Source organism: Miniopterus natalensis, chromosome 5 (genome assembly GCF_054644295.1).
Source record: "Miniopterus natalensis isolate mMinNat1 chromosome 5, mMinNat1.hap1, whole genome shotgun sequence".
NCBI classification, from domain to species: domain Eukaryota; kingdom Metazoa; phylum Chordata; class Mammalia; order Chiroptera; family Miniopteridae; genus Miniopterus; species Miniopterus natalensis.
In genome coordinates this window covers 32,286,340-32,313,912 of record NC_142085.1, presented here as the reverse complement: position 1 = coordinate 32,313,912, position 27,573 = coordinate 32,286,340, and the positions used below count along the sequence as shown (strand labels likewise).

General features: G+C 38.3%; 1 protein-coding gene across 1 annotated transcript in view; it reads right to left on the bottom strand.

Annotated features, from left to right (window-relative positions):
• Nucleotides 1–27,573, bottom strand: part of LOC107523877 (collagen alpha-1(XIX) chain) — a 67,814-nt gene that overhangs the window by 37,342 nt on the left and 2,899 nt on the right. Inside the window, exons 5-21 of the mRNA XM_016195552.2 lie at nt 26,799–26,888; nt 25,981–26,025; nt 25,796–25,873; nt 24,157–24,192; nt 24,006–24,050; nt 23,846–23,899; nt 22,535–22,576; nt 18,789–18,893; nt 18,651–18,704; nt 18,343–18,396; nt 13,546–13,599; nt 11,825–11,878; nt 9,633–9,677; nt 7,607–7,657; nt 7,484–7,528; nt 7,007–7,033; nt 3,487–3,540 (exon numbers count right to left, since the gene is read on the bottom strand). Coding sequence (XP_016051038.2) covers nt 3,487–3,540; nt 7,007–7,033; nt 7,484–7,528; nt 7,607–7,657; nt 9,633–9,677; nt 11,825–11,878; nt 13,546–13,599; nt 18,343–18,396; nt 18,651–18,704; nt 18,789–18,893; nt 22,535–22,576; nt 23,846–23,899; nt 24,006–24,050; nt 24,157–24,192; nt 25,796–25,873; nt 25,981–26,025; nt 26,799–26,888 — 933 coding nt within the window. The remainder of the gene's footprint in view (nt 1–3,486; nt 3,541–7,006; nt 7,034–7,483; nt 7,529–7,606; nt 7,658–9,632; nt 9,678–11,824; nt 11,879–13,545; nt 13,600–18,342; nt 18,397–18,650; nt 18,705–18,788; nt 18,894–22,534; nt 22,577–23,845; nt 23,900–24,005; nt 24,051–24,156; nt 24,193–25,795; nt 25,874–25,980; nt 26,026–26,798; nt 26,889–27,573) is intronic.

Genomic DNA, 27,573 nt, shown 5'->3' with positions numbered 1-27,573 from the left:
TTTCTTTGGAATTGATAAATATTATCATTATCAGCTGGTGTAAAGCAAGAGGGTAGATGGGAAAATAACAAAATGAGTAGCCAACTGAACCTGTTAGCTTTCTTTTTCTCTCTCCATAAAACTAAAGCAAATAATCTTAATGAAAAGAAATTTACATGACCTGTTTTTAATAGGACTCTATAGATACTTACAGCTAAAAATTAGTCAATATTTTTATTCCACGTATTCGAAAGTAATTCATTACCAGTACTTAAAAGAGTAAGCACATTGAATTCTACTTAAAAGCTTTTCCTACACTTGTCTCGTTGGATGTAGGGTTAGAATAAAATATTTAGAACAGGGATTATGTAGTTCTCATTAGGTCCATCAGAAGATCCCTTGAATTGCTCTGAACAGTAGAGTGACTCAATATTTTTTCCAAAGGCAATGTGGTGTTTTAGATAAAGCTGACAATGCTAAAAATAGTAATGATTATAGATGGGACAATAAAATGGCAATTTTTACTGAGCAGAACCTACATTAAAAAACTTCATTACTTCCTCTAGGGACATAAAAGTAGACTTGATTAAATGGAGAGAGATGTTTTGTTCTTGGAGGGCAAAACAATGTTGTAAAGGTGTCATTGCTACCGAAACTAATTTATAAATTTAATCCAATTCTTATGAAACTGCAACTTGATCAAATAATAGTATAGTTTACTCGGGATAATAAATAAATGAGAGGGTAAAAGATAAAAACTAAATAAAGAATAAGATTAACAATACCAATATTTAAACATATAATAAAGGAATGTCGGCATAAGATTAAGCAGTATATCAGTGCAAAGTAACAGAAACCTCAGAAATAGACCAACATTTATAACAGGATTTTAGTATAGAAAGGGATGTATTATTCAACAAATAATGCTAATAATTGAATAGTTTCTTTGAAAAAAGTTTGATTCCTTTCTTTATACTCCATATAAATTTCATGTAGATTATGTAAGAACGTAAAATAATACGAAGTATAAAATAACTAGAAGAAAATATAAGTGATTGTGGTTGCTCATAAGAATAAAAGTCATTTAGGGCACAAAAGCAAAACAGGAAATCATAAAGGAATATAGTTTTATATTTGACTACATAAGAGTTTAAGTTACATATACAATAAGAGTAAACGTAAAAATGAAAGGCTAAGATGAACTAGATAAAAACTCCAACATATAAGGTAGAAGTAATGACTTTATAAAGCATAGCTAGAGTCAAATAGAAAAAGAATTAATAGAAACCTGGGCAAACAATGAAAACAGGTAATTCTTGTTAGTTTCACTCTGTTCTTTTTAAATTAGGGGATTTTTACCCTTGTCATGAACATACAGGAACTTTTCATTCAATGGAAATATTTGCATATTTGATAAAGATGAACGTTAAAAGAACTCTCTGATTTCTTTGAAATACTCTCCTCTAGTGATCCGGCTTCTTTCTTATTTCCAAAGTTATACCTTGTCAATAGCAATAACTGCATCCCCCTCCATAATCTCAATTTCACGCATTCCAACCTTGGACCACCGTCTCCTATCTTTACAATCTGCTCCCTTGAGTACCTGAACCGCCGCAACATTTGATGCCACCAAGGCCTCTAATCCATTGATGATACAAATTTTTCATTACCCTCACTCCCTGGGTGGCCTCTCTCCTTTATCTAGTTTAAATTCACGGTCACTTGTTATAATCACTCCCTTGTGGATACTGGTAACTCTTTTGACCCACTGCTGCTTCCAGTACTCATTTGTCAAAACTGGAACCTTGTTTAAATACAACTCCCTTCCTATTCTGCACCTTTAACTGGAAGCCTGTACATGGCTGAAAAAGCACACATGATTTTGCTGACCAGTCAGTCTCACTTCAGTTCACGATCGTGAATCTTAAGGGGGCCTCTAGGATTGCCCCGCCATCACACTCTGTGGTCCCTGGGCTCTCACTCTCTCCTAGATCTTCCGCTTAAACCTCCAACCTTTTTTCCCTACTTCACTCTCAGATGATGATGACCTTGCTTCCTCCATCTCAGAAAATTTAAGTAATCAGAAAAGAAGGTCTATAGACTCCAACAGATTCACCTTCCCACATATCAGCAGCTGTACCCCCATGCTTCTGTTTTCCCACCTGTTACCACAGAGGAACTATCCAGACTCCTCTCTGAAGCCAAACCCTCCATCTATGCACTAGGTCCCCACCCCTCTTAGAAAGTTAGGGAAGATGTTCTAGCAGTTCTTCCCTTTCCTCCTATATCCCCACCCCCCTCTACCTTCTACTGGATTATCCCTTTATCATACAAAACATTCTGGTATTTCTAGTGTCTTACAATACATTTTATAAAATCTTGCCCTACTTCCTTCAGCAGCCACTGGCCCATTTCTTTGCTGCAAAACTCCTGGAGCATTGTTTATACTATATTTGCTGTCCCTAATTCTTTTTTCCCCCTCATTCTCTCTTAAACCCATTTAAGTCCAGCAGTTGCTACCAATGGAATGAATCAGTAATAATTACTCTGGTGATACATGGCTTCTATATTGCTAAACACAATGGTCAATATTGACCATCCTACTTGTCCCATCCCCATCACACTTCACCGATTTGCAATATTTGAGAAAGGTGATCACTGCCGTCTCCTGACATCGTCTGCCCTTGGTTTTCAGGACACCAAATTATCTTTCTCCCTCCCTGGTTACTTATCTTAGTCTCCCTCGCTGGTTCCTCGTTTTCTTCCTGATCTCCTCATGTCGGAGGGCTCAGGGCTCAGTCCTCGATCTTCCCTTTTGACAAAGCTTAATCATTCCACACTCCCCTCGCTCCCTCCCCTGGGCTTCTTGAATGGAGCATGGATGCTCATGTCATTTAGACCTGCTGTTCCCTTTTCGACAAATGTATGTATTTAACACGTACAACTTGATGACTTGATATATGTATATACTGTGAAATAATCACCACAATCAAGCTAATCGACATCTCCATCACCTCACATAGCCACCGCTTTGTGTGTGTGTGTGTGTGTGTGTGTGTGTGTGGTGAGAACACTTAGCAAATTTCAAGTATACGGTACAGTATTGTTACCTGTCGTCACCCTGCCACACATCAGATCTCCGGAACTTACTCATCTTGCCTGGGACATTGTTCCTGCAGACTTGAGGAAGACTCGGCTAGCTCCCCCTCACCTCTTTCAAGTCTTTGATCAGCTCGTACCTTTTCAGACCCACCTGTTCAAAAATCCCCTGACTCCCCTGCAGCACTCCTAGTCCCTTAACCTGCTGTTTTTCTCCCCATTGGCACTTACCGACAATATTACTTAGCTATTTGTGTTTATTCATTGTCTGTCTCCTCTAGGGATTTCCGTCTGTTCTGTTCCCTCATGTTTTAGGTTCCCTCAAACCTAAACCAGCTCCTGGTACGGCGCACAGGAAACATGTCTGAGTGCTGAATCAGCGGCTGTATTTCTCACCCTGGTACTGACCTTTATACCTGGGAATCCTTCCAGTCCTGGCAAACCCATGGCACCAGGTTCTCCCTGTTAAACATGAACAGAAGAAGCTCAAGAGCAATGATCAAAAGGATTTTAAGCAGGCAAAATATTTTCAGAGGCAAAAATATTTTTTTTGGCCTAAAAAACTCCCTCAAACATTGATTGGTAATCTAGCAAGGAAATGGCACGCTCTGTCTTCAAGCATTTGTATTCTTGCATCTGGTGTTTGAAAACAGTCTGAGAATAAAATTATTCCCTGGGGAAGTAGGAGTCCATTTTCTGATTGTTTTTATTCTGATTAGGAATCTAATCCCAATGAATCCTATAGTGGCGATAACTCCAGTTACAATAAGAATTAGAAGGAAAGGCTGTGTCTTAAGGAAGTTTGCCAATTTTCGAGGTACCTGGGGCTGCTAGATTACCAGAGAGTGAGACTGAGCCCTTTAAGAGCAGGTGACGTTGGAGCCCTCAAAGCAGAGTTTGTCACCCTCTGGTCTTCTCTGCAGCTGCAGAGGGACATGGATTGTGAGGGGGTGGCCCCAGGGGCAGCATCTCCAATGATTTTAAAAGTTACTGATCAAACTGATGGGTCACTGAGAGGAGATGGGTAAGCATTTCCATTAAAAAAAAATTACACATTCTAGTGTGTGGTCTCAAGCTAACTAGAGACTTTAGGTCCTCAAGGAACACATTTAGAAAAGTTAGAGTGAAGGGAGCCGCTCCCTTTGAACAAATAAATATTAGGACTTTTAAATCAAGAGAGATAAAGTGGGTAGCATGTGAACTTGATAATATTTTTTCTTCAATTTTTTTCAATTAAAAATTATTTTTTAGTTACAGTTGACATTCTATATTATTTTATATTAGTTTCAGGAGTACAGCTTAGCGGTTACATAATTATATGATTTACAAAGTGATTCCCCTGATATTTCAAGTACTCACCTGGCACCACACACAGTTATTACAATATTATTGACCATACTCCCTATGCTGAATTTTACATCCCCATGACTATTTTGTAACTACCGATTTGTACTTCTTGATCCCTACACCTTTTTCACTCATCCACCCAACCCTCCTCCCCTCTGGCAACCATCAAAACAGAAACAGACTCATTGATAATTTTTCTGCTTCAGAAACCTTTTAAAATTTCTATTACTATGTAACCTGTCAATCAGAAAAAAAGATATCCAAATTCTTTCTGCAAAAAGCTCTGTAAAAGAGTCCTGTGGTTATTGACAAAGGAGCTCTTTGATTCTCTTTGTTGACATTCCCAACACTCCCTAAGACAGAAGAAGGTGCTCAGCCAATTGTTATTTGTTTGAAAATAGCTAATAATTAAATATTTAATTGAAAGCCACTTATAAATTGTACATCAAATAAATGAAATGGAACCCTTGAAGATAATTAATTCAATTAAGGGTAATTTTCATCTATAAAGGTTTACAGACAGATTAGAAACAGGTGACCTCGTGCCATGGGATTTGTAGGCTTCTCCAAGAGTAAAGCTACCCCTGCCCACCTCAACCTGACTTTTTCATCTTCTACTTGGTAACCTAAAATTCTACCTTTCCTACCTTATTCCTATGGCATGAAATATTATTTCTTCATACTGGAAAACTGGTGGGAAATGAAGGAAGTTGCATGGTGGTGCTGACAAAGAGTCCAAAAGAGTACTTTCCAAGTTTTATCTAAGATAAATCTGAAGGTTTACACTGGATTTAATTTCATGATTCCAAATTCTGTTTTTGTGCTTCACTCACTTAATTCACCTCTCTAAAAGCAAGGAATGTCCTCTAATCAGTTTTTATTCTTTATCCTTTGTTGCAGCTAAGAAATTTGAAGCTTAATCTCTTCAAATTCTACTCAAATATGTCTGCATTTTTGTTGCCACCCACTTTCCAACCCAAGTGAATTATAATTTATTCTTTATTATAATGCTTTTTAAAAAAGCTCTTCTCACTTTCATCTGCAGTTATTAATGATAAAACTCGAGTGCTGCAGAAAAGCTAGTGAGAAGTCTAGGTACTCCTCGGTGACTCAGAGGGGATGCTGTGTGTGTGTGAGGATGAGAAGGGAGGACCAGGAGGGAATTTTTATCAAGATGAAAGAAAATTAAAATCAGAATTAAGGACAGAGTTGGTGAATGCATAACAAAAGTTACAGATAAAGCCCTGGCCGGTGTGGCTCAGTTGGTTGAGGGCCGACCCATGTTCGATTCCCGGTCAGAGCACATGCCCAAGCTGCCGCTTGGGCTCCAGGAGGTGCATGTAGGAGGCAGCTGATGAATGTTTCTGTCTCTTTTCCCTTCCTCTCTCTCTAAAAAAATCAATAAAAACACATATTTTTTAAAAGTTACAGATAAAGCAAGGGCTGGATGAGTAGCAAAACCAAGGAAACTTCTGGATGATATATTTGGGGTTTGAAAAATGCTACTAACTGGTCAAAATCATACTTTCAGGGGAAAACAAATTGGCTTTTAATAATAGTGCCCAGTAACAAAAATTCACCTCCTCTGAAAATACGTTTAGATGTGATTATCGTAGCTCTGCAGTTGAATTTGAAGTCAGGGAGTTCTTTTTTCTGAGGATGACTTTGGCTATCCAGAGTCTTTTGTGGTTCCATACAAACCTGAAAAGACTACTCTTTTTTGGTTCTTTTGCTCATTTAAAATTCATTCATCTAGTCTTACCAAACTGTACTGTAAGGGAAGGGCTTTACGTTTTTTCACATGACAGTGGAAAGTGGTTGGAAAGTTTACTTCTTCAGTTTCAAGTACATCTGAGCGCAAGTATATACCCTGAAGTTAAAAGGATATACAAATGAAATATAAAAGATGGAACACACGCTTTAAAAGGACATGACAGGAGAAACTGCCCCGGAATGAAGGGAACCTAATTGAATTTGGCGGACCACCCACAGCGGCACTCCCTGGTTGAGAGGATGCTGAGAACAATTATCATTCTTTGGGAGGCTGAGGACATGGTCTCTTTCTGTGCTGAGTGTTAACCTCCTGATACATTCCTCCTAATAAGAGGGTTTATGACAGCACACCAAGCTCCTACAGAATAACTGCCTCACGTTCAAAGCAAATAAACAAGCCTCCTGCTTTTTTTTTTTGCTGGGGAGATGGCAGACATATTAAGGAATTTCTTTCCAATAAGTATTTCTCTTCCACAATCTACTTAACATGGAATCAATCATTGAAATTGTTCTATTAGAAGAAAGTGTCTCATTTATCAGGAGCTTTATATGCGCCTTCTCCATCACAGGGTGATTTTAAAACACACTGATGAAAGAGACAAATGCCAAGGGCAGTGACAACATCAGGATGGATGCATCTTATGAATGGAAAGCATTTGGCTGGCGTTTCTTCCCTGGCCTGTCTGCTACCTCCAGCAGGTTACTGATGACCATCTAAGGAGACAGGGCATCTTTGCCTGGTGCCCTGCTTTCAAACTTAAATAAAGACCTGTTTTCTAAATGACACAAAACATGGGAATATACATACCACTGGGCCAGGATCACCTTTTGGGCCCTATGAGAAAAAAAGGAAAGCCATTTTTAAAAGAATGACTGAAGCAAAATTACAGAAATGTGAAGCATTTTTGTCTGATTTGCTTTAATACACATATAAATATTTGCAAGTTTTGTTTTGCTACAGTTTGGATTTGAAAAATAAGATAAAGAAACATAACTTGATGGAACTGCCGTGACAGCCATTGCTTGGAAATTGATTTAGTTCTTAGGCTTTCAATGCAAAAAGTGACACAGCTATGCATAATGCTATTTCTCATTATTTTGGTTGTATACATTTTCTCGGTTTTATTATAATTGGTTTCATTATTTGCTCCAGCATAAAATTCTGGTTCTATTTGTAACATGTTTTTTTTTTTTTGGTATGAACTTAGGAGTTGTGTTTGTTTTGTTTTGTTTTAATTGTGGTTGCTCAGCTAAAGTATGTTTGGCGATAAACAACTATACTCACAGGGGGGCCGGGGGGCCCTGGATAACTGGGAACAGTCACACCTCCCTTCAAAAAAAAAAGATGACAAGAATTATATTAATCCATAACTGAAAAATTATTTCACACAATTATAAAAGTAAATACCTGGATTTTATATAAACTGCTCATTCCATTTCCTTCGGTGAATGGCACACCCTTAGGAAAGAACCGAGAGACATAGAATTATTCTTTTAAGTTAATAGTTAGCATCTCAATCTTTTATCTTTTTACAAAAAGATATTTTTCCTATTTTATTTTAGAAAGTGAGTTTAATATCATTAGTAAAATAATACAATGTTTCTATTTTTGGCTCTTCAAAAGCAAATACAGAGGAAAAAATGAAAAAGAGCGTAAACTCCACCTGGAGCACACCGACACATCCAGTGGGGGTGTGATTAATGTTCAGGTTTGACTGATGAGACACTAATGCATTCAGAGGAAAATATTATTGGTGCATTAAAATTCAGTTTCTGAATTGCCAGTTTATGCTAACTGTTTACAGCCTGCTGACCTGCAGGCTGTAACACAGTACCGCTGATGAAGATGTGAAGAGGGAACAATTTGGCTACCGGGAAGCAATTTTTCCCCACAGTCTCTTCATGCTAAATAGAAAATGAAGGTTAAATGGGATGATGTTACTCACAACCCTATGTGGATGTTTCTACAAAAGCATATTCTTTACAACAAAGGGGAACAAGAACTTCCTGAGCAAATTGGCCTGTAAGTGGGAAGTCCCAGAGTAATGAACCCATTTGAGGTCTTCAAAAATTGAATTTTGGCATTTTCACACAAAAATTTTAGTTAGGATCTTTTATCATGTTTAAAGAAGTTTCCACACGATCAAGAATCTACAGCTCCCTTTTTGTGATTTCCACATTCCACGTGCAAGCAAAGTTGAAGAGGCCATCATTTCCCTGGTTTAGGACAACGGTGGTCAGTGGACATGACTTACATCTTCAAAACAGTAGTGATGGAAGGAAAATGCTCCATTCATTTATTCCTTTATCACTTCACTCATTCGTTTGACAACTGCTGAATGTCTACTACATTTTAGTGTGCTAAGTCCTGGAAAGATGAAGGATAATTTTGTCTGAGATTCCCTCCTCCCCCAAAAAGGGGAGAGTTTCCCCCCAAAAAGACAACATTACTCTTCCTTGAAGAATAAATAGTTTTGGAGAATTTGAGGGGAAGAGGAAGATTTCTTAAGCTCACTGTAAAATATAGGTCCCTTTCACAAGTTCTGGTTATATTTTGCTGTTATGTGAGCGGGGGAGGGAGTGCATTTTAGGATTTGAGTCCTGAATGCTTTCTGCCCTGTTTCCTTGGTCAAGGGAGAAGGCAAATAAACAAAATGAAGGCCAGGTTTAGGAAAACAGAGTGGGAATCCCTTCATTTATGTGTGCAAGGCCTGCATCTGCACAGAGACTATGAGCATGTCTTTGAAGTCTTCAGAAAGCCACGGAGGAATTCCGCCCCTTCCCCAGTGAGTCTGGCTTCTTCGAGTGCTCCTGCGGGGCAGGGTGGACAGAAGCTCTGCTGCGATTTGAGCGTGGCCCACATGAGGGCAGACTTGCTACAGAGAGAGGTGCCTCTTCTCTCCGCGGCCTCCCTGACAAGGTGCACATCTGTCTCAATCATGAGCATAAAAACAGCGATGGCTCTTGTACATTTTACTTACTAGGTGCTATATAAATAGAATTTCCTTGCATCTCAGACATCATGGATGGCAATGAACACATATAGCATAATACCAAATATTGCAACTACTCACATTGCTGGGAGGGATCTTTTTTTAAAGCCCATCTATTTTTGTGTGAATGAGGCTCATTGGGGCTTAATGACTTTCCCAGGGTCCCCCAGGCAGAAAGTGGAGCATCTGGCCTCATACCCAGGTCTCCTGAGTCCACAGTAAGGAGGCCTGCAGTATTTAAACCCAAGCACTTCCCATTGGAGCTGAGCTAAAGGGGAAATATCAGGTCTTCCCAAAGCTACATTGGCTAACATTTATATTTATACATAAAACTCAGCTGACTTTTTATCATTGAGAACATCTAAATGTAGTCTGACCTCTGAGATACAGAAGTCTTAAGTAGACACTGTGAATTTAAGTTTTAAACCTGAAATGACTCACAGGTGGTCCAGGTGGTCCAGGTCTCCCAGGAGGTCCCTCACTGCCCTGCAAGGGACATTCAGACCAAAAATCAATAGTTAGACATTTCCACCCCAGGTTTATGAGCCAGATTGTACTTGCTCTGACAGCCCTATTCTGAAATCAATATGGGCTGTCATTTTGTTTCAGCCTTGCGAAGTCTTACTCAGCTTGGCTCTTCTCTTTCACCTTCGAAAATATATTTCTAGACCACGGGAAAGGTAAATGCCTTTTTCTATACCCCGTAAGATTCAAATTCTTCCTGTGGGAGCCCCAGAGATGAAGCTTATTTTTAGATGGAGCCAGCAACCCAGACGATCATGTCCTGGACTGTGAGTGCAGCTTGGGGAACTGTCCCCTATGGGGGTGCAGAGTGGAGCTCCTGCAAGAAGAGACAGGCCATGAGCTATGGCTCTTTGGGTCGGCTCCTCACATTAGCTGCACCTCCACACCTTCATCTTTGGGAAACCAGACGGGTCATTTGCATAATTTGACCGAAGTGATAACCTTTTTAGTGTCTGCAGGAGGAGAAACTTCTTTCACTTCCTAAGTTAATAGTAGACTTTATAACCAAGTCAGGCATGTCCCACTGAACAGGAGTGACTGTGGTTCGACTCTGTCTAAGGAAAATGTTGTATACAATTTAAACAGCCTCAGACATTCTGCTTACAGAAGAAGCAGACTGAAAATGGAATTGGTGAAAAATGAATTCAAGTTGGAACTTGAAAAATAGATTTCATTTTTATTTTTATAAAACATAGGATGCTTACTGGTCCATAATAAGCAGAAGTATCATGATCCCTTTGGTGCCTTTAGTAAGTTTCTCCTGTAACTTTTCTTTTAGAATCTTTTAAGTCCCTCAATATGAGGGATGATGGAAGGAATGGTTCATTAAAAAAGAATTCAGAGAGGGTAAAATTCCTCCTTACCATGCCCCAAAATTTTGAGGGATTTCAGTCCATTTCCATAAATTTAATAAAGGATTTCATTCTAATCTCCCCATTTTTAAAAGGAAGTATCATAAAAAACCTTTGTTTGTATCTTTATCAATAAAAATAAATTGTGAAGTTTTTCTTGCAATGTGCCTGACTGAGATTGAGTCACAGCGAGTATATTGTGTCTTTGCCCAAACTGCTTTGATGGTGGCTATGTTTCCAAGACATGTCATACTCCACTGACTGTGGTCAGTGTCCTTCAGAGAATTATGTCATAGTTCTAGTGAACTGTGAGAAGACAACAAACAAGGAAAAATATGTGCCTACTGAAAAGACTTTTTTTTCTGGCACAATTAAAAGTCGTATTTTCATCCTCGATTGTGCCCCAAAGCTCGTCTCAGTGTGGAATTCCATTAACTTCAAAAGGCAACTCTCTGGCTGAATAATTTCCATAGAGAACAGAGGAAAAAGGCTGTTGGAGTTGGGCAAGCTCCTTGGAATACTATCAGAAAAATATGTGGTGAGACTATCTAGAATAAGCACATTGTTTCATTTCACATTTTTTTGTGATTCCTTTGTTCCTTGATGCCATTTTGGCCCATTTTGGCCATTGCAGGGTAGAAGCCACATGCATGCCTCGTGTGGACCTTTGATTCTTACTTCCCTGATCTGAGTAGCAGTCTTATCTCACTCATCTGCTGGCTCTGTCTGGATTCATACTGTGGGGCCCATTTAGATCCTAAGTCAGGTAAACTTATGAAGCCTGGTGGCCTTCCTGTCTGTCTCCTGTATTGCCGCTCATGTGTCCATCAGCAGCCTCCTTAGGAAGCAAGCTGTCCTGATCCCTTAGTAGCTTTCCTCAAATAACAGAGCTTCCCGGTTTCCCCAGCAAGCTCTGGGTTATTGGGATCCTGGTCCTGATGACCAGCCTGCTCTCTGAAGCCTGGGCCCCTGCGGCTGGACTCCCGACACAGGCACCGTACCTGTAGCCCTTCAGGGGCTGCTCCCGCACCACCCTCCCAAAGGGACACGCCCAGGACCCCAGGTCCAGCTGGGCTTTCCCTATATGGCACCAGTGTTTCTTCATCTTTTCCTCTAGGAGCATGTGTCCTGTATTCATTCCGACCAACTTGGGACCTGTGTGCTTCCAAGCCGGCTATCAGAGTAGCTGTACGTGGCCTCACCCTGGCCCTACCCTAAGCCCCAATTCAGACACGAAGAGAAGCTTTTCCTTTGTACCTTGTCACCCTTTGCTCCCGAGGGACCAGGATGTCCAGCTCTTCCCAGCAAGCCCTGTAAAACACAAAACTAAGTTTGCTACAGAAAACAACAACTAACTGGCCAAAGGGTATTGAAAGTTGGTCTAAAACTGATACATTTTGAAGGTCATTTAATCCTAATTAAATCAGTCCTACAAGCTTACATTTCTTCAGGCTGATACAGCAGCTGTACCCTGCTGATAAGCTCTTGCAAGGGTAAAATTTGTATTCGTGCTTGCTTTTCACCTTGGCCAACCACATTTAATGACCTTAATTGGAACCTTTTGATACATTTAAGAATTTAGCCTTGCTGTTTAAATGGCAATTTACATAACATTATGCCTTCCTAAATGAGCTATAATTTTGGTAGTGATCAACATTTTACATACTTCAAGATGCTGCAGAATTAACAATATGCATATTGAGTTATGTGATCTGCAATTTACCAAAGGAAAAGAAAATTTCATTTTAATTATTTTTTTTGAGAATAGAGTTAGCTATAATTGTCATGGTTCCTTTCACAACTTTTTCTCTTAATTTTTAATTTTAGTCTACAATTTAAAGCCAGGTTTGTTCTACATAACTGTGGTGAAAGCATAAATGATAAAATTTTAATTGTGGCAAATCCATGATTCAAAACATTAAGGAATGTAATTACATTCCTACTTGTGTGGTAAATACCATTTTCATAGGAACTCTAAGATGGGAAGAGTTGGAGAAGTTAAGACTTGAGTAGGGTTGTTGTATTTAGGAAATAAAAACACAAATATTTGGTCCCTGGCCCATGTGGCCCATGCACCGAAAGGTTGCAGTTTGGTCCCCAGACTGGGCACATGCCTGGGTTGCAGGTTTGATCCCCAGTCAAGCTGCATGCCGGAGGCAACTGATTGATTTTTCTCTCTCACATAGATGTCTCTTTCTCTCCCCCTCTCTCTCTCTCTCTCTCTCTCTCTGAAAAAACAATGAAAAAACACATCCTTGGGTGAGGGTTTAAAAACAATACAATACTTGGGACATTCTAAAAATATTGTTCATATGAAATTCAAATTGAACTGCATGTCCTGTATTTTAACTGGAAGCACTAGACTTGAGCTTTACTTTATTTTTTTGAACTTTATTTTAATGAGAGATTGGATTTAGCAGTTGGAAAAGGAAAAGAGAATCTATTTTAGGAAAACTGTATAACCAAAGTCACAAAGGCAGTGATATTGTGTCTGAGAGGCAGTGAAAGAAGGTACTGAATAAAGTGAATGGTATTTTAATTCATAAATAAGAATGAAAATAAATTAGACCTGGTAATCTTTGAGCCATTTTTTCCCTGAAGAAAATAAATTCTCAGTTTATGGTACTTAAGAATGTAAGGGTACAACCATCTAAATATCTCTTCCAAAGGTTAATGCCAAAAAATTACAACTAAAAAATGGAATGTTCTTTTCTATCCAACTTTCATTCAAATAGACTAGCTTAATCACAGGCTGATTTCTGGTCCGGTAGAATTCTGATGACTAATCTCCACAGCTCCGAGCAACCTTAAATAGTACTAAATGAAAATCTGGGATGGTGGAGGCTACTTTTCTATGCAACAGCTGGATAATTCTACGCAGAAGTGCAGAGAACAAAAAACAACAAGAAATATTAGTTCACCTCTCATCATTCCAGCAGATATGGACTGTGAGAAGAACAGTTTTAGCAAATACTTACAGGGGGTCCAGTAGGGCCTGGAGCACCTGGAATGCCTGGAATTCCTTGAAGACCCTAGAAGAGATAGTTCCTACTATAAAATCTATTATATCTTTGGAAATAAGAAAGTTTAGTCAATCAAACACTTTGACTATTGAAAATTAAACATCTATGTTGACTAACACGATATATGCCATATTACAAATACCTGTTCTCAAAGAGTAAGGAGGGTGAGCTTTAATGCATCATAAGAAGAAACACAATTTACTGTGTTTGGTGATTCATAGAGCATTTCTGATCTCACAGAGCCACCCATCAACAATAGCATCACTGAGAATCCAGCACTCTTAAAGCATGGAAATAAGAATTTCAGATTGGCAGGACACCATCAAAAAATATATGATCAAACTAATGTTCTTTTAGCTACTGATAAAATGAAATACATTTCATGATATAATATTTAATTTAGCTGGCCAGTTCATTATAAGGAGAAATTTTGCTCATTGGTGAATTTTAATTTGAAACGCATTTATAGCTTAAGCATAAAAGTAAATGGGTATCCCTTCCCTCACCTCCTCGGACTTGTGGAATAATGTTAATTATACCAGATATAGGTGTTGATGAACTTATATATTCAAGGAAGAACTGGCAAGATTAGCTGGTTACTTGGGTAATTAATTTTGTTCCTTTACCAAGTATGCCAGCAACAGAATATTAGTTAAATAAGTTACATAAAATCCATAATATGAAATATTTTTCAACTCCTAAAATTATATTTAGACAAACTATTGGACAGCGTGGAAAAATAAAAGTTGCAAAATGTTACATAGAATAAGATCCAAGTTATTAAAAAGTTATAAATGCACTTTATAAGAGATGAGAACAATAAAGAGAGGCTCATCATGCCTTCTCTGGAAACTTTAGCGTCAGATGTGTTTCAGAGTTCTCAATTTTCAGATTTTTAAATAAAGGTAACACACTGCTCATACTGGATATTATGGAACACTTCCAATGGTATCCGAGTTGGCATCCTCTAATAAACACACAAATACTTCTGTAGTAAAACATATGGTATTCTCACCGAGTGGGATAAATAGCCCAGCTCCTTGTGAGTTCAGGTCATATTTTGCTGCCAAATGAATTTGCTGCAAACTCGGAAAAAATTTCCAGGGTTTTCATAGGCTTTGAGCTTTGGAATTGTGGAGGAGGAACGGACCATACTGTCACTATTACCAACAGTTCTCCCTGGGCAGTGCAAACAGAAATAACTTCCTTTTATTTTTAGTGCTTCTGTGTATTTCCCAAGTTTTCTATAATAAACTTAGATGACTTCTAAAGTCAGAAAAATGTGCTTTAAAAAAAATACCGTTTTGTTATTTTAGAAAACCATATGATGCATGAAGTTCTAGATTAAATGGTTTCACTATTTCAGGATTTAATTTTCTTTACCAAGTGATCTTTTTGTATTGCCAAACCATTCATTGTTATAAAATTCCTTTACTTTTCATTGTGATGAAATATGTACTTTTTATACACATTGTAAATATTAGGCAAGGTGACATTGGCAAAATTACTGCATATTTATCATGAGAGTTCTTTCTATAGGACCATGATTCTAGAGCACCAAGGTTCTTTGCATCGACGAGCTTAAAGACCTAGCTCTGCCAGGCCCGTCTATTTAATGCCAAATGGGATCATATGTTACTTCAGGTTTTTTTCATGTGGTATGATGTGAAAAAACGCTGGAAAGAATCCCTTTGAAGATGCTGAAATTCCTCATGTAATAAGAGTCTTGGGTAAAATCTTATGTGTGCTTGTGTTAAAGAATGTGGACATATTCTTTCTTCAGGATAATATCATCCTCAGTGGGAATGCTGTGTGTGAGTGTGCGTGTGTGTGTGTGTGCATGCACATGAGCATGTACATGTGTGAATGGTATGCATTAGGATATTGTATTGGCTCTTTTTATCCCCCCATTATTAACTTGTTTACAGGTGTATAAGTGGAAAGAAAACAAATTTCTTTTGGAAACAGCACCTCTAAATATCTAAAGATTATAAATATTATGCCTGTAGTTGCTTTATATCAAAATACATCTTCATAAAATTCTTTCCATATGTACATGTATAAAATATGCATGTACATATGTATTCTATTTTTGCTACTTTTAGTTTCAACACTGAAGTCTAGAGATGCTGAGTGAATCTTTAGGTAGTCTAATTTATAAGCTTGGGGCTCATTAACCTTTGATGACCACATTAAATTTGAAAATAAACCTCAGTCCATAAATTTAAAGAAATCATTCTCAGCAGTCTTTTCCTGAACAAACTGAAATGTTGTAGTAAGGGTAAAAGTTACTATGGATGCATAAAGGGCAATAAGATAATTTTAGAAGACAAGATGGTCATTAAAGAATACAAATACATATTAGAGAGTAGGAGAGTCAATTTAGCACACAGTGCCAAACTAAAATACAAATTAAAATTTATTGCATGATATTCAGGGACCACTAAGTTCTTTCCCTGATCTGATATTTTCATTTGTAAGTCCTAGCTCAGCTGCTACCAAGAAAATTTATTTATTCATTATGATAATTTATGACTGACAATATTTTCATTTCCTACTTATTAATTATAGTAGGAAGGCCTGGGATATTGTAGGAAGGCCTGCATTTCAGGCAAGAATTTACTCTGACTGTAAGAGGTGTGTTCTATTAGCAGTTTACACATTGCTACCTTGAGTTGTGGACCAGCATCTGCAAGAAATTGATAATGTCACTTTTCTAAGAGCAATAAAGAAACAGGCAATTCCTCTGTCTAAATTCCCAGATGGATTAAATTGAAGACGCAATAATTAGAAGAGAAGGGGCGTCCCTCTTTATCTTTTTTACTAAGAGTAGAACAGATATTTGAGATTTGGTAGGATTAGATATTATGTACATATTAAAATAGTACAGTGTATTAGCCAGTTGGAAATGCATATAGTCTTGGCCAGTTTCATTTACTTAAGTCAACAAATTTTAATTTCAGGTAGTATATGAGTCCAAGTAGAAGACAAAATGGTATTTACTATTTCCCATATGTCTGAGAGGCAAATGCTGCATTGTTGCATCCCACCCCGCCCCCCTCTCCTCCTGCAAATGGTCCAACTGAGTTAGTACAATACTTCAGGTTGATTCATAGTATTCGTGTGATGTGAAAAAACAACTGAAAAGAATCTCCTTCTCAGCCTGCTGGAACGCCCTATGTAATGTCTTGTGTACAGTGTTGTGTACTCTTAAATAATCCATAAGGTGTCCTTAGGAAAGAACTCACTAAAATAGCAGAGGAATGATAACAATGATTTCAGTTCACCAAGAGAGCCAAATATCCTGTTAAATCAATAAAAATTAACTTCTAATAAATTTAACTTAGAATCACTTCGAAAAAATGGAATTCCAGTTATTTCCTGATCTTTTTGTTGTTAGCTTCTCAATTGCCCCTGAAGCCTTCCCCTTGAATCCAGGCAGTTAAAAGCTGTTAGATTATTTATAAAATCAGATATTGTGCTTGTACTTCAGTGAAGCTTTCTATGGAACATGAAGAAGCAAAAGCTCAATAGCTCTTACTTATTTTGAAAATAAAATGCCTTTACAGTTTTATTTATGAATGAAAATAAATATTATATTTCTTTGTTCTTCAATTTTTAACTTGGAAAAGAACCAAGAGCCAATCCTCAGTTTTCTAGAATAGAAACAATATTAATGAAAAACAATAACATGTGATGATCATTTATAATGTGAAATATAACTGCAACTCAAAAATAGATCTACTTCATACTGTTGTGATTTTCTGCACCAACATCAAGGTTAATATATGCCAGATGGCTTACTTACTTTCATTAAGAATTATTAGTATCAAAATGGTTTAAACTAACAACAATTCATCATCCTAATTGGTTTTTCTAAGAGTTAATGTGAATTATGCAGGAAAAGAATGATATCTTGAGCATCACCATGGCTCAGAGTCAGGAAATTATACCAGCGTCTCAAAAGCACATTTGACTTTGAACCGCAATCCGGGGGTGGGCAGCTGATTTAAGCTAGTCCAACCAGATTCTTCTCTCCCAAGAGTCTGAAAGTTGAGCAGAAACACTGACAAGCCAAGGTCACTGAAGTTGAGTCATATTAGAGCAGGGTTCCAGAGAAGTCTTGCTGAGTCCTGGGGCTGTTCTTATCTCTAGGCTGGTTGTCAACTGTTCTCTCCGATTCTACAAGCTACCTTGGGATATTTGTCCCTGGAGCTCCCCTTCCCCAGACCCTTGCTTTCATTTTGAGAGAGTTGGGATTATCATCCGCTACATGAAAATAGAAACACGGCAAGTGATACGTTAACTTTAGGCTTCAATTTCTCTATTTCAAAAACTGGACCATCGATAATAAACCTAACCATGTTAATATTTAAAATGTGCTAACAGCCCCTGCCGGGCGTGGCTCAGCGGTTGAGCATCGACCTAGGATCCAGGCAATTGGGGTTCGATTCCTGGTCAGGGCACATGCCCGGGTTGTGGGCTCGATCAATGACTCTCTCATCGTTGATGTTTCTATCTCTCTCTCTCCCTCTCCTTTCCTCTCTCTGAAATCAATAAAGATATATTTTTAAAAAAATAATAAAATAAAATGTGCTAACATTTTAAAATACCTACCTAAGTCTTTGATTTTATTTGTTGCAGCATTAAACACGAGCTCTAGGAGAAAACGATGTCTTTCTTTTGTTGAGTTACATAAAGAGAATCAGTAGGACAGTCAGAGAATAAGATTATGAGAGAACAAGCTTTTACCTTGTCGCCTTTCTCCCCAGGCATCCCAGGGTAGCCCCGCTCTCCTTTGCTTCCCTAAAAAGACAACACACTCAGCTAGGACACTCAATCCTCTTGCCATCTTTTAAAACAATGACAATATCTCTTCCCAGGACACTTGGGCCATGTCATTTGGCAGAGTTAAGGAATAAATAAATGACATTTGCAAATGGCTTTACACCAGTTTTCCAAAATAGTTTTGCAAAAAGAAGTGTATTTGAAAATGGGTTTTCTTTTTTCACACAGAGCTGGAGGTCACACAAAGGAGAGTGAAGAAGATGCTCCCTTACCTTTGGTCCCTCTCTGCCTGGAATTCCTGGAGGACCCCGTGGCCCTAAGTCACCCTAGAGGACAGGGCAGTAACAGATCTGAGAAGAGGCACTATGCGTTGCCTAGGAGGCCCACAGACACCCCGCCTGCCTTCTTACCTTCCGGGCTACAGAATCATACTTTCCGGGCTCACCAGCGCCCCCTTCTTCTCCGTTGTGGCTTTTCAGCCCAGGGACACTGGTTTGGCAGTTGCCACAAAAGTTCTAATGAATATAAAGATAAGGCGACTGAGAAATTCACCAAAGTCATTTACACAAGTGAGGTTTGATCCAATTTGAAGTTCTGTTTGAACTTTTTTGCCAGAGACAAGTGGTACAGCTATCGCTATGCCACTACTTTCAGAAACTTAATTTATCCACTTTGAAAAGACTACTTTTTGTGACATAAAAACTACTTATGACCCTCGTCAGTGATGCCCGCTCATGATTCTGGTGAGCTTCTATTTAAGTAAACATGTCTATGATGATATTTAAATGGAAAATTTTAAATAAATAAGGAAACGTCATGTCAGTCAAGAACACAGACAGCTTCAATGGCTTAGAAGCATGTTTTTAAAGAGGTGGAAAAAAATTAAGAATAAAAAGAGAAGTGTTATTAAAGTTTGAAATAACAGCAAGATCACAGAGTTCCTACAACCAATAGCATAAGTACTTAAAAGAGAAAGAAAGGGAAAGCTGTGAAGAAGAAAGGATTTTTTTCCTTTTGAGAGCAAAATTAGTTGGAGAACTCTACACAGTTTACCAACATTTTATTTGTCAGTGGAAGCACTCATGTGAGAAATAATTACTTGAGTGACTTGGAGCTGACTTCTATGTCAAACCCGAGTACAGATAGGAAATCTAAGCTGAATTACCTTTCCATTGCCTTCTCTGTAACCTTTAGCCGATCTGAAAAGGCTTGAATTTAAGTGTCTGAGCTCACAAGATAAACTCCTTATGTAGCTAAAGAAAAAGCATTGCGAAAAGCCCCAGAAAAGCTTACTTTTAAATAAATTGTTAAATAAAAATATGATTGGAAAAGGCATAGAATAGGGACCATTGAATGGGGGAGAAAGTTTAGTTTTAACGGTTGACAGAAGGCAGGACAATAGAAGCTTCTACCCTTTCATCCCTTCTCATCAAAGGGAAGCATCTTCAAACACAAAAAGGGAACTAAAGCTTGCTGTTGCTGGAGTTAGCAGAAACTTTGTCCATGGCTATTCAAGTTCAACAATTTTGACCCAGCGAATATCAGCGTAAGCCTGATTTCCAAAAAAATTGCTTCTTGGAAGACTAATTATTATAGTGAAAAGATTCTAAGGCAATTTGTCTTATAAAAATGCTGGGCTAAAGAGTTCTCTTCATGGTGGTTCTTCTTAGAGCTGGGATATATAAAAGGAGCTAAAGTGTTCAATGCTTCCCAAACTAATTTTGCCACCAGGATCTTTTCACAGAGCCAATGTGTTGGTAGAGGAATTTTAAAAATAAATATATAATTATAGACTACCACTTACAATATCTGAAAAACTATGGTGATCGAGAGAGAGAGATGCCTAAGGACTTAAGAGAACCAAAAAGTCTTTCATATTTAAAAATGCCTGAAGAAGATGAATTATTGTATCTGTAGACATATGTGTAAGTGTGATGTATCAATACAGAGCAAATCTCTGGCGTATCAATATACAACAACATTTTAGGATGGACTCTTCAATTGGTTATTTTAACAAAATATAAAAAATGGTAATCATTATGAGTCAATAGAATTTTCTGAGTCATTTCAAGCTGACCTTGCTTTCTTTAGTTTAGGGTGACCAGGATGGTAAATTAAGGGAAACTAGGTTTCATTAAGCTTCTTGAAAAAAAGTCTTAAGATTTTCTTATGAAGAGAAAAAGGGTGCACCAATTATTGGCCAATAAACAATCATATCAGAAGAGGGAATGATACACCAATTAGCCTACAGGATGGTCTTAGATGGGGTGTTCTTTGGGTCTGGAATTATTTCAGTTCTTTTCAATTCTTTAATCAAAGTGTTTTTGAAAACTGAAAGCAGGATGATAAAGTTTGCTAAAGACTCTTGACAGAGGAGAGTTAATGAGCCGGGTAACAGGATCAGGATTTAAAATGTCATTATTAAGTTGGCCTAATAGATCCAATCCCCAATATAAATTCCTGTATTGGATTTTGCTTTGGGGAACTACATGCTTCCTTATTCTACTGAATACAGTTTGTTGGGACTATCAGTCAAGATGTCCTGCCCACCTCTCCCCAATCAGCTCTCCTGAGTCTCAGAGCCTCAGCTGAGATGTTGGGACTGGAACAACGGCAGAGAGCATTTATTAGAGGAGGCTGCCCTGATGAAACTGTCTGCTTCCAAGAGCCTTGCAGTTCCGGACCCTCACATTGTCAGAGCCTATTCAGTCTTTCTGTCTATTCTGTGACCCATCCCATATTCCATTGGGATATTCATTTCTGCTTAAGTGTATAAACTTCTGATCCTTAAAGAACCCTACCTATTTAGGAATGGTATAACACAATTATGTCATTTACAATAGTACTGCTCTTGTAAAGAATCTGAGACAATGTCTGAAGACCTATGTTATGTTACACCAACATACACTAAGTATGTTACACTTACAAGCTGTGTGACTCAGCAACATACTCAACTGCTTGGAACTTCAGTCTCTCATCGACAGAATGGGGATACTACCGCGGCCTAAACCCATAGGATCGTTATGAGATGATATAAGTAAAGCAGCACACACTTCCTAGCATGCAGTTGTAACTTGATAAATACAAGATCTTCCTGAAACACTCATAAATATTCTTTTCTAACTTATAAGAAAATGTTGGCTTTTGAAGGTCTTAAAAATGTCTATACTATATTTTTATATATATTCATATTTACATCTATATAACTATTCTCAAAACTTTAATTGCCTAATAAATACATACCTACCAAATTCCTGAGTGTATTGAATTCAACAAATATTTCTGCCTGCCTACTTTTATGTAAGTCATTGTATAAAACATTGGGCAATTGCCAGAAATATAAAATAAACCACATATACACACACCCATAGCTCAAGTGTATATGTGTGTATACACATATATGCTGTCCATTCTATACACTGACAGATAAAACAATATTTGAGTATAATGTAAAGAGACCTATTTTCATGTGGGTTCACTCCATCTTGGCATACCATGAAGAAACATGCAAATACATAGCGTTACAGGTGTCCCATTACCATTCTTCCCCCATCTATTTTACAAAAATATGAGAGAAAAAATGGTAGCAAGATTTATTCCCTATGAGATGGAAATCGGTAGACATACTTTGTATTTAATAGAGAGTAACAGGTGTTAGGGTAATTGTTGGTTTTGGAACTTTAGAGTTCATTTTGTCAAATGTCATGATATCAAACCCCAGCTTTGCAAGCTAGCTGTTTATTGAGTAGCACTGGTTTTCATCCTGGGTATGGCCGGGCAGATCCAGGGAGAAGGGTTGGGTTTCTCAGTTGGGTGAGCCAGGCTGAGTAAATACCCGCTAAGAGAGGAGAGAATGATCTACTCTGAGGTGTCAGTGACAGGATTCCTTCCCTGTAGCTCACCTCAGAACAACCATCTCTCCCCTCCCCGCCCTTCTACAGCAGTGAGAGGGTGGTGATGAAGAGGGTAGAGGGATTAGTATAAAGGGTGCAAGGTACATAAGAATATGTGCTCCTTTTTCTCCCTTATAGATGTTCTGCCACTTAAAAATTGAATTTTAGTTCAGGCTGAGCAATTAACTCAATTTCTGGTAAAGATTTCCTTTCTGACTTTTCCTGGAAATGCACACGTGATGTCTTCCATAGCAACAAAGTACCTTGAGCAAAACGCCGATGTCTCCCAAGAGAGGAAGTGCAATCTGTGGTTGAGAAAGAAGGAAATACATGTATTTGTACATACAAGGCACACAATATAGTACAAACATACAACACAATGTAGACATTTTTGAGAAATACTCATTATTCCTCTACTGTGAACACCCAAACACTGGAATATTACTGCTTTGATTTTGCGTCTCTATTTTATATTTTCATGACCATGGCAGCCTTTATGCCGACCCTAACATATAATTGGTTTTACACTTGATCTTAGCCAAAAGGCTGAGAAGCAATTTATTGTTAGTTTTAAATAACACATAAAGGTAAATCATCTTCTGCCAGGCAAATTATCAAGCTGTTGAAAATATGAAAATTAAAGTTGCCTTAAAGTTCTTTCTCACTAAAGTTCAAAAGAGGCTTAAGTGATAGGCAAGACAGATACCGTGTACCTGGGGAATTCAGGCAGTGTTTTCACTTGATGTCTAAAATTGTCATTTCAAAGAGACCCAAGTAAAGTGTAAACCCAAGTAACACTTTCCAGGACTCCCAGATGATGCATCATGATTCACTCAGTGGTAGAGTTCAAGTATGGCCGAAATGGGACTCTGAAAGTAGCTTATAGAAGCACATAGGGCCCAAACAGTGTGGGAAGTAGAAGGACTTGTGAGGCTTAGAACTGAGAGGCCAGATTTGGATTTTATTATATAAAACTCTTAATACAATGTCATGTACCATATGGCCTCTCAAATTATAGCTGCTGATTCTGAGGCTATTTAAAGATTTTACTGTCGCTCCAAGCAAGGTTTAACCTAAAATGAAACTTTGGAACACATAATTAGTGCCTAAACTGATTTTGTAAGAGCCTACTCAAGCCACTTTTTGTAATTTAATCATTTCAGCATTTTAAAGCCACAGAATCAATGGATATGTACCATATTGTAAGTAACTTACCTGCAAACTTCCATTTAGAGAAATGAAATTCATTTGGTCACTAGCATTAGAAAGAATAGAAATTGTGGCTATATATTTTAACTCAATTTTCCACAGGATTGAGACATTATATGCCAAGGCTCAGCCTGGGGCAAAATTGTACAGTTGAATTGTACCCTTAGGAAATAAGTATTCATCACACACACAAAAATGCTGACACAGCTTGAATTTTTTCCCCCTCTACAAAATAATGGGGACAAACAAAATCACCAAGCAGTCACTGAGCATTCTAATTAGTTTGGACAGCAAAACTTGCTTGGTAGGCTGTTTGGCTTCTGGGTGTATTAAAGATACATAAATCAGGCAGTCTGTCAACATACCGGGTCACCTGGGGGGCCTGGCAAACCTGGCTTTCCATCCCTCCCTGGAGCTCCCTGAAAACAGAAACATGTTCCAATCTTAGCACAGTGGCACAGGTGCAGGTTAAAATGGGTGGCGGAGGGGTGAGGGGTAGGTCAGGCTCAAGGAGTAGGTCCTTACATCATTCCCTGGAGTTCCTGGCAATCCAGGGAGACCTCTAGGACCCTGGAAAAGGGGGGAAATAGTTATGTATGAAGACAGTGTTTCAGTAATTTCCCCCAAGTAAGCAAGCTGGATTTGCTGTGCCTACTAACTTGGTTAAGTTACTTACCTGAATACCTGGCTCTCCAGTTGGTCCTTGGGAGCCCTATGTAGGATGAGACCCAATGATCAGAATTCTGCCAGGAAGGTCCATAAATTATCCAAGTAGCTACATATTGTAATTTTCTTAGTGGAACAACAGGGCTTGCCACCATGCACTCTCTGAAAACTCTCTGCAAAGTCAGCCAAGACTTTTGGGTGACAGGTAAACAGTTCACTAGAGGCCTATTTCTGGAAACATCCAGGTAGTTTTGCTCCAGTGCCTGGGATCTCTGCCAGCACCATCATCTGTCCCTGTACCTTCATGAATGCACAAATGGTACATCCAAATCCTATCTATTCAGAAACTGACTGCCCACTGGGTAACCAGATCAGGGCCTCCTTCCCCTTCTGCTTCTACTTCGTGTCATTTCTCTGTTTGAAGAAAACTCCAGAAACACTGTTCAGTGACAGAAGTAGGAAGTAAATCATTAATCAACTGTCTGTTTCTACTTCAGCAAATTGGACTTTGGGGTAACTAAAATGAGGCTGGGTGATCAGTGGCCCTAATGATGATAGCTCTAAGCCTAGTGTATAACCGTGGACCATTGAATGAGGAATTGACAGCTAAGTAAGTACAGAGCTGGTTTCTCTACAGCTGGCCTCTGTAACTGTGCACAGACATTTCCTTCATTATTTTTTAAAATAGATATTCACATCACTGTTATTATTGTCAAAGCTACTTTTGCTCCCTTTCTATTTATACTGTGTTCTTAAGTTATTATTTTTTGCTTCACCTTCCTCCATTCCCTTAATAATTTTCTGATCTACTTTTTTTTTTTTACTTTGTTTAATCTCCCATCTCCAATGGTCTTTCGAGTCCTGGAAAATCAAACACCAGTCACACACAACATAGCCATTCACTAGTGACACTTTCTTTTAGCTTTCATGATAACTTCATTACAAGACCACTTTCCCAAATGAATGTCATTAAAATAAGCACGTATTTCCACTTTTCTTGTCCCAGAATCTTTATGGGTGGTTTTTTTTTTTTTTAATAGCAAATATAGAGCTTTATTGCTTATTACCACTTAGTCAACAAGTATGCCTACAGTGGTCATTATTTAATATCAGACACTATCCTTATAGCTAAAGCATGTAGAAAAACTGCCTATTTTTTGTCTTAACAATGAAAACCAACTTCTAGTCTCTCTTCTTCTTCTCTGTAAATCTCTAGGACAATACTTAGAGATTTTTTTATATATTTCTATTCATATGTACTCCACTTGAAATATTAACTTTTTATTTTATTCTAGTTAAAAACAAACTGTAATATATAAAAACCTAATATTAGCTATTCTTATAATCATACAAACATTCACTCATATGTTTTAATACACAGAATAGAGGAAGTGTAAGGTTAAATAACTGTTTCCATTCCAAAATCAGTATGTGTGATCAGCCTCTGTAGGTCAGTACCCAGTGAGTGGCCTCTCTGTGCTTAGTGACGTGACCTCAATGCCCTTTCATTCTCACCCTCTGACTGGTGTTTATTGTTGTTTCCTCTTTGGACTATTCTGTTATTTTCTCCTTTTCAAATTTGCCACTGGATTTTATTTCACAATATTCACATCAACAGGGTTTTAAAAACTCAACTGAATATCACTTACTGTTCGGCCAGGAATTCCTACCCCTGGTGGGCCTATGTCACCTGGGGAGCCATGGACACCTGGCAGTCCCCTTTCACCCTGGAAAATGAGATGTTCGGTTAAGGCAACGCTCAAGGGATGTGAATTTTCTGGCTATAGTTTATTAATGATTAATTCTTTAAAAATTATCTACGATATTTTTATACCTTTGGCCCACGGGGGCCAAGTGCTCCAGGTTTTCCATCTAACCCCTAAAATAAAAAAATAAAAAGAGGGTTGGATACATTTCTTTTTCTAAAAAGGTTAATAACATTTTAGAAATCATAGCTCAAAAATGTTTTATTGCTCTTCATCTTTCTTGAATAAAGCTTTTTCTATAAAAGAATAATAAACATGGAATACAAATTTTACTAGGTTATGGGTTTTGTATCATTACATTAAAATAGTTTTTCATCTTTAAAATTAGACACCTGATACTGAGATCTATTTATCATTATTTTTAAAATTAATATAAATGGTCAAAGGGGATGAGAAAAATGCATATAAACAGGTATAACGGTTAGATTTTTCTAGCTAACCAGTTTTCTATGTCCTGGAAATGGCCTGGACCAGCAGGACATTTTCTTCAAATGACCACCTGTGGCCACACCTGCAGAGGCCCTGGCAAGGAAATCTCAAGCAGTCCTTCTGTTTTAACATAGTGCCCTAGGAAGGTTTATGGTTTAAAACTGGTGTTTTACTGGGCTCCATATATCCCTGAATAATCTATGTCTTCTGCAGAGGGGCCCATGAAGCTTCCAAAGCTGGCTGTAAGATGGTACCTGTGTGTGCATTTTCTTCAGAAGAGAGGCCTTTGCTGCATCAAACTTCCAAAGAGATTAGGTCTCTCAGCTGAAGAGTAAGGTGAATGTGTATTTTTTTGCACATCTAAGCATGCTGCTGGACTTGTGGTCTGACACTGGGGCACACAGAAGATAATTAACAATCTTTCAAGGGAGATATTAGCAAAAGGGCTGGTACTTACTGGTTCTCCTGGCAGGCTTTTCCCTGGAGGACCAGCCTCTCCTTTTGGACCTGGAAGCCCAGGAGGGCCTATAATCCCACCTGGATCTCCCTGAAGAAAATACGGTAATATTCTTATTTCATTGCTCAGGATCGTGGTGGGAGGCACGGAGGCAGTAGCGTCCATTGATTTAAGTTGTCATTATAGCCAGTCAAACTTCATTCTCTCATTCATTCACTCATTCGACAATATTTACTAAGTGCCTAATTCATGCCAGGCACTGTTCTAGTTATCTTAGGTGCATTTAGATCTTGTAGTGAGTTATGTTACCAATACATTTAGCAGTTTCATGGCATATGCATGTGCATAAATATATGCACAATAAAGGCATTTATTCATAAAGTTCTTCAGCTGATCTTTGTCTTTTCTTTAAGTTATTCCCCAATAATTGTTCAACATTAATGCACTATTTCCATGTAGACATCAAGAAACAGGTCCTGAAAGATGGAGGCTTCTTTGGTCCATACCAGAGTCGGTAGCTGAGCCTGAAGCAGACTTTCTGAGTCCTGAGGTCTTCCTGTCTAAGTTAGTTCATTTCATCGTACTGTGTTTTTATGCCAGAACCAGGACTGCCACAAATGCACTTCAGGCGGCATGATTCACAACACAGTTTAGGTGACTGTCCCTCCCCTACCCAATCCTGGCAGCTGGTCCTGGTCCTGTTCACTCACTCCCCCAATGCCCTTTGACCCCTGGCTTCCTCCTCAGCTCTAGCTACTTAATACACAAAATAAGT